The 12,869-nt window shown below is 43.4% G+C and overlaps 1 protein-coding gene across 3 annotated transcripts; it reads left to right on the top strand.

Moving 5' to 3' along the window:
* The first annotated feature begins 473 nt into the window (after positions 1-473).
* inka2 (inka box actin regulator 2) lies at positions 474-12,560 on the top strand. 3 transcript variants are annotated; one of them, XM_014166128.2, is made up of 3 exons: positions 8,276-8,345; positions 8,768-8,849; positions 9,513-12,560. In XM_014166128.2, exon 3 carries the CDS (start codon positions 9,519-9,521, stop codon positions 10,653-10,655), a length of 1,137 nt encoding a protein of 378 aa, XP_014021603.1. In that variant the 5' UTR covers positions 8,276-8,345; positions 8,768-8,849; positions 9,513-9,518; the 3' UTR covers positions 10,656-12,560. The 3 variants fall into 3 exon arrangements, with proteins under 3 accessions (XP_014021601.1, XP_014021602.1, XP_014021603.1); XM_014166126.2 differs by lacking the exons at positions 8,276-8,345; positions 8,768-8,849 and adding an exon at positions 474-1,055; XM_014166127.2 differs by lacking the exon at positions 8,768-8,849 and having other exon boundaries at positions 8,265-8,345.
* Positions 12,561-12,869: the final 309 nt, after the last annotated feature.

Here is a 12,869-nt window from a genome sequence, read left to right on the forward strand (position 1 = left end):
TGACTTGAGTGGCAGGACACCAGCTCTGGTCATGTGAATTATGCATTGTTTGTTTATTTTTCTGAGGAACACCAATTCAATGCATAACCCAACTCGCCTTTCAACCAATCATCACCTGTGTATCAAAAGTGTAGGCTTTGAGTTGTACACATTTTTGGTCCAGTGTTACATCCTATCCTTGGAGAATATGTACAATTCAGTGGAGGCTGCTGATGGGAGGACGGCTCATAATAATGGCTGGAATGGAGTCAATGGAATGGCATCAAATAAGTATTTTCCATGTGGATGATACCACTTCATTGACTCCATTCCAGCCATTATTAAGAGCCGTCCTCCCCTCAGCAGCCTCCACTGGTACAATTCCATTACAATTACAATGTCAAATCCATTCCATTTCAATCATTTCAAACGAGCAGGTGTCTACACACCAGCGCAATTGCTAGTTCGTTCAAATGTGTATTTTCTCTAGTCTAAAACACTGTCAACGCCTAACTACTTTATATTTCAATTGAGTTATTTTAATACCACATGGCCATAACTAATAACGTCCATTGCAAATATATTTCCTTTTTCTTTCATTACAGCTATAACGTCAACACAGTGCCAAAGAAAAATAAACATCGCAATCTCATTGGAGGAAATTGAGAGGTCAACGTAAGCGCTCCCCATGAATGAGAAGAATAGGTTACACGCTGTAAGCAAAACAGGGGGATGACAAGTCAGAGATATCGACATGCGATCGTGCAAACCTAAATAATCTTTAGGACTAAACAATCGATCATATTTGGAGTATTGGAGTGCTTTTCGAATCCACATCCACAACAAGACGAGCGCGCGAATTCCAGAACAAGATTGGCGTTTTTGCTTGGTCCATCATCATGACGCTGACAATTGAATAGTTTAGATTATGTGACGTTTGTGATAGGCATGCTTGAAATATGAGCAAGTATTCTATTTGAAAAAGCCTACTTACGTTTACAAAAATGGAACACCAGCTTTACATGTCAGAGCGCAAAAATATGGATACTTGCTTGAGACGTCTGAAGCAGGAACTGGTATGTCATCTTATTTGAGTTTTCTGATTATACAATGTTTGTTTTCTGTTTCTACTTCAACTATTGTTCTGATATCCAATTTTAGTATATGCATTCAGATGTAGCGTGTTTTGGACATTTTAAATGCAAATGTAACTGGGTCACAAAATAAGTAAACAGCTACAAAAATATAAATGATAATATTTAGTTATTCATATTTAATTGTTATACAGCCGAGGTTGCATAATACGGCATAATTCCATTGACTCCGTTTATAAATAAGTTAACTCAAGCAAATCAAATGCTCAGTTCGAACATCCGATCCTATGATTTTTGCAGACCGTTGTTCATGCGCCTGGGATGGACGGGAAGAAATTGTACAGTCTAATGAATGGTCAAAGAGTTTCCTGCTCTCTTTTCTTTCCATGAGATGCTCAATGTTCTATGAAGAGTATTTCCAAAACGCTATGGCCAACAATTCTTTGTATTTGTGTCAGACATGATTGCGTATGGGTACTTTCATGTGTGTGTAAAAATGACTGTTCTCAGATTTTGAATTCATAGATTTTAGATGTGTATGAAATGTTTGTTTTTGTGTGCAAAATGCTATATATCCATAATTGAGCCTTAATAGAATGTTTGTATCCTATATATTTGACTGTGATATGTGCTTGTCTCACGCTATCTTAAGATGAATGCCCTTACTGTAAGTCGGTCTGGATAACAGCATCTGCTAAATGACTAAAATGTCAAAGGTAAATGTTTTACATACAGATCTCATATTACTGTATTTCATTATTTTGCAAAACATTTTTTAAACATTGATGTCACAAATGTAGCATTTGCACAGTTCTTTAGTTATTTGTTCCATTTGACTGTGTAAAACCAAGCAGTGCTACTGATTTCTCTGAGAGTGATGCGGATATACAGCATTTAGCAAGAAAACATCATTTTTTGTCTCTCAAATGAAACCATCAAGTGATAGATTTTAAACAAATACATGTTGAACAACCCCATGTCATGATTAGATATCGAAAAAGCACACCAATCGCTTTCATAATGTCTTTAAACAATAAAAGCTCATTTATCAACATTTCTGAAAATGGATATATAGTGTTTTGGAATGAAACTTCATATATTCAACTGCTGCCTATATTAATGGTGCAATATGCAGAAATTGCTCAGCCATTACCTGGTTGCAAAGATTCTAACAGTTTGCCTAATTTCAGTTTATGTGACAAAGCAAGTGTAGAGAATCATTGTACCATCTTAACCGCTGTGAAATATATTTTCAATAATCAGAAATATTGTATTTTCAGCTGTTTGAAGCTGGTGTACAAAACCGAAAGTAAAAGACATAAAAATGAAACTTAACTAAAGGGAAGCATAGAAATAGCGCACATAGAACAGATCTACCACTTCTTATACTTGCTTTCAATGAGAATGACAGAATCTATAAATCACATTGCTGTGTGAATTTGGAGGGGTCGCCTAAAATGTTACACATTGCAGCTTTAATATTGCTTTATTAATATTCCTAACTTTCAAACACAGAGGCATGTGTAGGCTATACACTCCCTTGACACTGTGATGGATTTTGAAGACAGTCTTCTGAAATAGATAGGCTATTGCTGTAAATCTATTCTGTTTTCATAGGGCCGTTGTTAGGGACTCTGTGATTAAAGATACCCAGGGGAAAAAACGGTATTCTCAGTTTGAAGTGTACGATCCACATTCTGGGTTCTCACTGCTCATGTTCCAGATCTTTTGGCAGATGCATACACAGCATTTTGAAAGCAGCATTAACTGGCACAACTCCTATTGGAACGCTCTTCAAACGGGTAGAATGTTCTTTAACCCACATGCCCAGGGCAAGGCATGCACGGTCTGTAACATGACACTTCTGTGGCTTCTGGGTTGTCTGCACTGAATTAGCTCCACGTCTGTCAACTGGCCTGACACTCTGATCACAACAGGAGGGAGCCATGGTATGGCATGTTGTGTGAAGTGATGGTTGCCATATCACAGTTTGCAAACCCAAAAGAAGAGGGAGTCTGTCATCCCTGTGATGAAGCAGAAACAGAGAGCAGATGCAAGTTTTTTTTTTTTTAACTCTCCCTGAGTCTGTCCACTCCTGTACCATGCAGAGCACAATCTGTTGGAGTGTCTTGTTCCCCTAAGGTGTTGCCGATGCCAAAGTTCCCACATGTCTGTCTGTGTCTGCCTATGCTGGTTCCCCTGAACCCCCATTTACCATTATACCAGTGCAGAGAACAAGCAAGGGGGTGTGAATAAGAGCAATAGAATAGAATAGAAAATAATAGAATAGAAACTAATGGAATAGAATAAGGACTGTAGCTTAGCCTAATTATCTAAGTCTAATCATCTTATTGTGGATGTTATATATATCATGCTATGGACTGTTTTATCATCAGCGTTCAACACCATAGTGCCCACAAAGCTCATCACTAAGCTAAGGACCCTGGGACTAAACACCTCCCTCTGCAACTGGATCCTGGACTTCCTGATGGGCTGCCACCAGGTGGTAAGGGTAGGCAACAACACGTCTGCCATGCTGATCCTCAACACTGGGGCTCCTCAGGGGTGTGTACTTAGTCCCCTCCTGTTCTCCCTGTTCTCCCACGACTGAGTGGCCAAACACGACTCCAACACCATCATTAAGTTTGCTGACGACACAACAGTGGTAGGCCTGATTACCGACAACGATGAGACAGCCTTTAGGGAGGAGGTCAGAGACAAAAATGTGAGCAAGACAAAAGAGCTGATCGTGGACTACAGGAAAACATCGAAAACATTAACATCGACGGGGCTGTAGTGGAGCAGGTCGAGAGTTTCAAGTTCACATCACCAACGAACTACCATGGTCCAAACTCACCAAGACAGTCGTGAAGAGGGCATGACAACACCTTTTCCCTCTCAGCATGACAACACCTTTTCCCTTTTCCCTCTCAGCTGAACCACTGAGAGCATCCTGACCGGTTGCATCACTGCTTGGTATGGCAACTGCTCGGCATCTGACCGTACCCCCGCACATTGACTCGGTACCGGCACCCCCTGTATATAGTCTCGTTATTGTTATTTTATTGTGTTACTTTGTATTATTTTTTACTTTCGTTTATTTAGTAAATATTTTAGTAACTTTTTTTTAACTGCATTGTTGGTTAAGGGCTTGTAAGCATTTCACAGTAAGGTTCTATTGGGGCGCATGTGACAAATGAAGTTTGATTTGATTTCATATGAAAGTCCTGTATGGCAAAACAAATTCTTGGGTGTATAACAATGCAACATTGCTAAGCACAATGATGATGACACATCATGTGCCATACAAAGACTCAGTCCTTTTCAAGGCAACTAATGTTCACCCCCCCCGAGTACCTCCTGAACATCTGCATGGCGCTGTAACTTCAGCGTGTAAAAGGATATCAAAGCTTTTGACATCGATACTAACACTAATTTCACTTTTATGGTTGTTCTTTATCTTTTATTCGCCTCAAGACATTTCAAACATAACCATCTGTCAGTTTGGAATGCTCTTCTAGGGAGGGTGTGCGTGAGCTGTAAGGTCATGGAACTTCTGAGAGAAAAACTATGCCAATGCCGTTACGTCCTGAGGTGGTGAACCAAGCTACTGTGCTCACGGAGACTCTCCTTGTTCTTTGTTACCTTCAGGGCGTAGGGGTGGTAGTGGTACAGAGCAGTGGTCTCTGTTGATTTGTTTGGAGCATCTCTTGTGGTTCTATTCTCCAGCCGGCCCTTCCTTCCCCTTGGCTAAAATTGTCCGGGGTCACATTGGTTTGCATGATGCGGCCATTGAGATTGGATGAAAGTGATTCACAGTGAAAATAAATGATTCAACCCGAAAATATAAACAAGTTGCTCAAGACCTACATAATGAATGTCATGGTAGTAGGTAAGTCATTACAATTATCTTGAGCGTTTGCAGTACAATGATCTAGTAAAGTTTCCTATTTTTATTGTTAGGGATTTTGGTGAGCACTTGCACAGCACATCTACAGACTTCTGTTCCAGTCTCTAATCTGCTGTTGATCATTATGTCTCTAGATTTGACCACCAACTGACTTCAAAAATGATCTTCCAAAGATGTCGCTAATGTCCTCTAAGGCTTAAGCAACCCACTGCTCCCTTCCAGCTTTATCATTTAAGGCAGAAACAAGATCTGCGAGGCCAGGAAACTGCCCATTAGACCACCTCCCAGTGTTAAAGGCCCCAGGAGGCTTGGCCTGGCTCACCACACTTCTGGTCTATGGGCAGCGTAGAGCCCTGGCTCACCCCACCACAGGGCTCTGCTATATGGGCAGTACAGAGGCATGGTCTGTATGCCCTGGATACAGATCCCAGTACTGCCCTTGACCAACACAACCTACCATTCATACTCAATAAGAGGTGTGTGAGGGGTTGTGGGGATTCTCTGTGTGTGTGTGTGTGTGTGTGTGTGTGTGTGTGTGTGTGTGTGTGTGTGTGTGTGTGTGTGTGTGTGTGTGTGTGTGTGTGTGTGTGTGATAAATGCCATCTCTAATAGCCTAGGGTTTGATAACCCTTCCTTGACCTCTCATTTCTCCTACCCATCAACACTGAACGGCTCTCTTTTAAATTCATGACATGGAGTACATGTGTTTAGTTGACACTCCCTTATTAGACTGAACTGCCACTTAAAGAAATGTGTTTGTGTTTGTGTGCTGTTTATTTCTTCAATGAATCCAGTTAAACCGTGTCAATAAGGGTTCTGTGTACATGTAGGGAGACAGATTTAACCGTAACAAATGTGTCACGCTTGCTCACATTTTGTTTCCCCCTTAACTGAACGAGGAGAGAACACTCAAGAGCCGCGACCCTAATCTCAACTGAGTGCATGGATAGTGTTCATTTATTGATGCTGGGTGGGATTTAATTCACATTCATGCATATTCAATGACTAGCGTGAATGTTAACTGTGTAATAGTTGGTGAACGCTCCTTTGCACACTTGATATGACGTGGCACCTCATAGCCTTTTTAAGAGACATAACTTTTAATGGGTAATCATCCAACATTAATTCCGGACTGCCTGTAATTACTCCCCACATTTGAAGCATTCAGAACTTAATTGCCAATTACATTCCGTTTGCATCACTGCATTTGTTGCCTGAGGATGGCTGGATTGTCCTTAACCTGCACTTTTTACTTCTTAATACGTTTTCAATCACTAACCAACTGTCTACAGTCCACAGGTAGACACTGACAGATCAAACTGCTGAAGCAATGCTAACGTACTAACATTACAGAAAGCTGCTGATTTAGCTTCAGTGTTTGAGATATGGCTTTAGTAAGCTAATGGTACCAGAGAGACAGTGTTCGATGCCCTGCAGTTTCCCCCCAAAAAGGAACCATTTCCCTCTCCATTTGCTGAGTTTAAGATCTGGAGGATCCAGGTAATGAGAAGGGGGTGGTTATCAGCACATTTCTATGAACCACTGACTCAAGCCATCTCTGCAACACAATACAGTAAACATCTGGGGTGGTACAGTACACTGCCCTGGGGAGACGGTCAGTCAAAAAAATGTGACTTGATTTGATCCAGCAGAAAGCTGATTCCAGCTAGTCTATGATCTGGAAACGTCTGACCTATTTGGGCCACAAAGTTTTGGGGTCATGTGAGGTCAATTAAGTGCCTTAGTTGGCACAGTGAAGTCAACAATGGGGCTGAAGCCTTAGAGGACATTATGAATCATTTAAGAGAGCCAAATGGAGTAAACAGCGTGTGCTTTTGGATAATTGGAGCGGATGCGTGTATTTGGGATGGAAGAAGGGTTGCATGTGAGGAGTAAGCATGCATGAACAAGTCAGCCAGATAGATTCCATGTGAATAGGAATAGTAGCATCTCCAAACAAGAGGTTGCAGAACAGCTGTAGAAGGGCAACTTCAGCACCTTGTGGTGTAATCTTTCGAATTATTCTGACGTAATGTTATTGAAAATTCCACATGTTGTTTTATGGAGATAATCGGGAAAACCCAACTGTGTGCACCATGTGGCAATGCTGGTTGAACCTTGATGTGGTTTGAGGTAAACAGTAATTATATAAAGCCTGTTCACCAGCTTCTAAAGACTCCAGCTCGTTATACCTAATGAAGTCAGCCATATGTTTTAGCGCCTAGAACCGCAGAAAACACAGAGACAACCTCATTGTTCCAATTACCTTCCCCTTCTATAATGGCTACTCAGGAACCAAGACTCCTTTGTCTCCAGCATATGCATCGATAGGCTTATTATATGACCTTTGACAGTGTTATTCACCCCCTAAGTTATTCCGCTATCTACCCATGTGCTTCAAGAGTAGGCCTACTGTTGTTGTGTTTCATTTTTGGGTGGAAATGTCAGCTGAGCTGCGTATGGATTATGATATCTTCTGTGAGACCTTTTCAAGTGCTTCTTCATGCATAATTATCTTTGTTTGAATATGGAGGGAGGAAAGGCTAGTTTAGGGTTGGTCAGTACAGTGGCTCTTGCAACTGTTGAAAGATTGACCATGTTGTCTTATCAGTTCTAAACAAGAATGTCTGCAAAATGTTGAACGATTTTTTTTCAGGCAAATTATATTGATTTATTCTTTTGATGTAGGCCTGCAGGTTTTAAAAAAAAATATGATTTACGAGGTCGCTCTTCGTATTAAGTATTACAACATGTTATTAAGATATTGTAAACATGTTGTTACGTCATACATCAGGACATACTGCAGATTATTATGTTCACCTCTCACATCTCAATCACTTCTGGTGATACTTTCCTGTCTGTCGTTTGCTATTGTGTTAGTTACTGTAGTTACTGATCCAATGCTTTCCCACTTGGCACTTATGTGCACCACAGTCCCCAAGTACAATATCATTGACCTTGCTACCTATGATACCCACCCCCCCTCCTGTTCTTCAATAATTGAATCCCTCTAGACATCTAAACATATGGCAAGGCCGCCATAACACTCACCCCCCCCCAACACCCCTCACACCCCCCCAACTCACACTGCTGTTACCCCAAACACCACTTCCACTGCTGCTGACTCTCACCCAGTCTTTGTCAATTAATGTGTGCTTGAGTGAACCCACCCCCACAGTTAGGGATTAACGTCTAGACAGACACAACTGATTGGCTGCCAGGACAGAGACTGGCCCTGATTGGCAGGGGCTACATATAGGGGTTGGCAGGAAGGGCTGTTTGAAAGGTGAGAGTGGAGAGTAGAGACGGACTGACAGAGCAGCCAAGAGAGAGGAACAGACTTGTGTAAAAGTTCTAACAAGGTAAGATGATTTATTAGGATCTTAGACTGATGGATAGATTTAATATCTTGGACGTATAGAGTGAGGTATAAAGTTGATGTTTTCTATATTTCATTTAATTGAACAGCATTTTATCCAACTTGTTCTGATGTTTGCATTCTACTGTGAGTTAGAGCAATCTTATAAAGTGCACACAAATAATGTTACATTGTTGGTATGGTGGACCAATTGTATTACCCAGTTGGTATTAGCTGTCCTTGAGTGAAAGGTGTCTCTATTCAGAGAGACAGTGAAAACAGTGAAAACATAGTTGGTCAGACTACTGAAATATGATCTGTTATTCCAATCCATTATTCAAATGTTCAAATGCAACATGGCATTCTCAAAACGATATCAGCTTGGATTGAAATGCTTTTTTCCCCTATTTCTGTAACATCACACAGTTTTGCGTTTAAGGAGGAGCATTCGCATCTGTGCGTTCTTAATTCCGAAGACATATCTGTCATATCAACAGCCAAGTTCAAAGTAAGTCAGGGTGCATGGCTTCATTTTTAAAAGACACGCTATTGCCTCAGGGACTGCTTGGCTGCAGGGGAAACGGTTATAGCTTGGTCACATGACATAAGGTCAGTCCCACAGGATTCTGGAACAGAGAGAGAGAGAGAGAGAGAGAGAGAGAGAGAGAGGAGTTTGAGAGAGAGAAAAAGAGAGAAAAAGAGAGAGAGAGAGAAAGAGAGAGCGTGGGAGAGATGAAGCCAGAGATGCTCCTCCCTACAGCTGCTGAGCGACAGGGTCCTCTCACATACGCAGGCCATATGGGGGCCCTGTCATTCAAAACGGGTCACGTGACCGAACAAAAAAACACGAGTGGCCTCAAAACACAGAAGGGCTACGGTGCAGCGAGAGATAAACTGTAGCAACACTAATGGAGATATGGAAAACAAATCATTATTTGTGAGGGCTAAATATGTTAGTGCCATGTGTACATTTTGGTTTGTCTTTGAGTTCATTCATTTGTCCTAAGAGGTGCTGTGATCTAAGTTCAACCGTAGAGGGGCAATATAAACAGTGGTCGATGTTTGACCGAGGGTTATAGATCAAGTGCTTGAATGGATGAGGTTTGCGGGTGAAGCTAACTGGCCATTTCCCTGTTGTTTTTGTCTCCCCCTCCCCTCTCTTTCTCTACAGGTCTCTATGAAGGAGGCAGGAGATGGCCTCCATGCTCAAATGAACTCCATGATGGGGGCTCTTCAGGAACTCAAGCTTCTACAAGTGCAGACAGTGCTGGAGCAACTAGACATCTCAGGGAGGCCCATCCAAAGGGCGGCCCCACCACCAACAGCAGACACATGTGGCCCTTGCCCTATCCCCAGCCTCAAGCCTACCCTCGGCCCTGGCCACGATGAGACCCTCAGGCCCCCCTTGGACTGGACAACTGGTCAGGAGGAGCAGCAGCAGCAGAGCCGGGTGGGGCACCGGAGCAGCCTGAGCACCTCTCCTTCCTCCTCCAGCTTGGAGACAGTGGAGACTGAGAGTGAGAGCCAGCCTCTCCCTCTCCCCCGCAGAGTGTCTGGATACACTGCCCCACAGGTGGAGTACTGTGGCCCACGTCTTAGCCAAGTGTTTCCAGAGCAGCATCAGCAGCCGGCTCACTCAGCCCAGGTGGTGGATCTGCCTGGCATCCTCTACAGCTTGTCCAGGGAAGGCCCCTCGCTGGACAGCGACTACTCCCAGGACAGCATGGACGACTCCAGTGACTGGACCTCCTCGCTCATGAGCCGCAGCCGCAACCGGCAGCCCCTGGTCCTAGGGGACAACGTTTTCGCCGACCTGGTGGGCAACTGGCTGGACTTGCCTGAGCTGGAGAAGGAGGAGATGATTGGGGGTGTTTGTGTCGGGGCGGACGGAGCCGACAGGCCCGACTCCCCAGCCCACCCTCTCCGTCTCAGCCGCTCCCAGGAGATCTGCAGGAAGTTCTCCCTGACCACCAACATCTTCAAGAAGTTCCTGCGCAGCGTGAGGCCCGACAGGGACAAGCTCCTGAAGGAGAGGCCAGGCTGGATGGTCCCCGAGAACCAGGAGGCCAAACTCTTCAAGAGGCCCAAGAAAGTGGCCAAGCAGCAGACCAAGGGAAGCTTCTACCTACCGTTCTGGGCAGGTGGACAGCAGCAGCAGGGTAAGGGCCGGCCATGTCCCCAGCTGGCTGAGGAGAGACACAGCCAGAGCCAGATCTCAGGGATTTACATAGACAGGAGACAAGAGTGGAGACAGGAGGCCAGAGTGGAGAAAATGCAGCCCTTGTTTGACTACAACACGGCTGTGTGGGTCTGATGCTGACGCCGCTCCAGGGTGGTGGCAGGTGTTGGGGATTTGGCTGGGAGCTCTGGGAGGTTTGTGTGTCTGTCTGTCTCCTCTCAGAGAATGGACTGACTGAGGAATGAATATCCACACTATTTCCCAACAGAGAGATAATCAGGGCAACTGTTTTGTCTGACAATCCTAAGACCTCACTGGCTGTGACTGAGAGAGTAAGCAGGACTTCCTCTTATAGATGAGTTCACCAAAATTGTTAGGATTCGAATGAGTCCATAAGTGCCCTGGACTTATACGACAGGCGGTACTTCAATATAGACATGATGCTCAGAAATGCTCTGAATTTCATCATCATGGTGCACACCTCAACCCTGTTTCATTATGTTTGAATTCTGCTGTAGGTCCCACCCAAGTGTATCCCCACCCTCATGTCTCATCTCGTACTTCTATCTAGCAATAGAACACAGCTGTTACACGTACTGCATGGGCTCTAGTAAATGTTTTATCTGTGACGTTGTGAAACAGTTGTCACTGAACTGCCGCTGAGCATGACCACAGGCGCTTCTTTGCCTCGCTGCCCAGAGTCAGACAGCTGGATGAACACACACAGTCTAATATTGTCACATCAACCTCACTCAGGGATCAGGATGTGGCCTGTGTGACCGACTGGGTTTGAACCTGGATCTCCTGGGCACCACAAGACTGTTCTAGCCCGCTGAGGTAAAGCCTAGGCGTTAGCTTGGGGCGCTAACACAAGTCTTCAGGTCTCAGGCAAGGTTACTCATCACATATCCTTGGTTTCCGAACCACCGCCGTTACACCTTCACCGTTCACCATCCACCTACACACACAAAGCCACTCCTGGATAGGGTTAACTCTGCCTTGTAGACATGATGGCACATCTTCACTCTACAGCCAATCCTCCTGGGTAGTGTATTACACATGGCAGAGAGAGAGAGAGAGAGAGAGAGAGAGAGAGAGAGAGAGAGCTGTGTGCCATCTGGTTGCCTACAGTTACATAAGGACAAGCCAGCAGCACAGACGAGGTGCAGTCTTTCAGCGTAGGATGTCAAGCGTTTTTCAAATCAACCCGAAACTGCGATGCGGACGTTACAGATGTATATAATATGTATCTAATGCTAAGCAGGGCCCAGAGATTTTAAAGTAGATAGCAGAGGACTGAGGAGGAGAATGTTTACAGTGAATCCTTCCACATGTACATACAGTACTATACCTAATGAAGTCCGCCATATTTCTTTGGTTGCGTCTAGAACCACAGGAGAACATGTTAATGAACATGTTAATGATGTCAACAAAGTCTATTAGCCATTGTGTTCAGTTCATTGAAAGGGACTTAAGGGAGGAAGATTGAACCCAGTAGATATGTGGTTAGTCCTAGCTCTCTTTATGAAAGAAATTGAGGTGTTGCGGAGATATTTCACAGAGCAGTATGGTGCAACCTTTACCATCATTTCCCAGAGCTGAGCTCCACATCATTTCCTCAGTGAAATCACTGAAATGACAAAAACTATTTATCTTATTTTAGAAGACATATGGTATGCAAATACAATCCTCAGCCCTCAGTAATAAGAGTGGCTTGAGAAGTTGATTTGATGTGAAACATCACCCCATCCATGCATTCAACAGACATGAATTTGAAATAGATTTGTTAAATATCGCTATACACATATGGTGGGTTTTTCAATATTCAGGTCAGATTATATTCAGTTAGTCACACGTGGACGGACCGCCTCTACAAAGCCTATTATGCTATAAGAGCCTCTCTGCCTGTCTTCTTCATATTTACAACTGTACTTGTCATTTTAGCACTGTTGTTAAAACTGTGGTTCTGCGAACCTCAAAGTGTTACTGAGTGTAAAACTGTCACTGACTCTTTGTAAATTAAACTGTTTTCTGAAAAGACGTGCCACTCTGGTTCCTTGACTGGAAATGTAATTTGTATGTTCCGAACATAAATGTACTCTTTGATCGGTGAGCCATTTTTATTGGGTGATTTTAACACCCCCCAACATACTTCAAACCAATTAGTCTGTCTCGCTATGTTTAGATTTGAAATAGTTCTTAGTTTTTTGGAGGATTTAAAAAAATATATATAATGGTAACAGCAGATTTACCACATACAGCATACCCTGTGAGACTATGATCAAGCTTTCCCTTTACTGAGAATAGTTCTGGGATTTGACCTACTCTACTCTATTCCCTGCATTCTCT

Source organism: Salmo salar, chromosome ssa22 (assembly GCF_905237065.1).
Source record: "Salmo salar chromosome ssa22, Ssal_v3.1, whole genome shotgun sequence".
NCBI classification, from domain to species: domain Eukaryota; kingdom Metazoa; phylum Chordata; class Actinopteri; order Salmoniformes; family Salmonidae; genus Salmo; species Salmo salar.

Coding starts and splice junctions, on each gene's coding strand:
- inka2 (XM_014166126.2), top strand. CDS start 984: ATGGAACACCAGCTTTACATGTCAGAGCGCAAAAATATGGATACTTGC. Junction 1,056..9,512: donor GACGTCTGAAGCAGGAACTG/GTATGTCATCTT, acceptor CTTTCTCTACAG/GTCTCTATGAAGGAGGCAGG.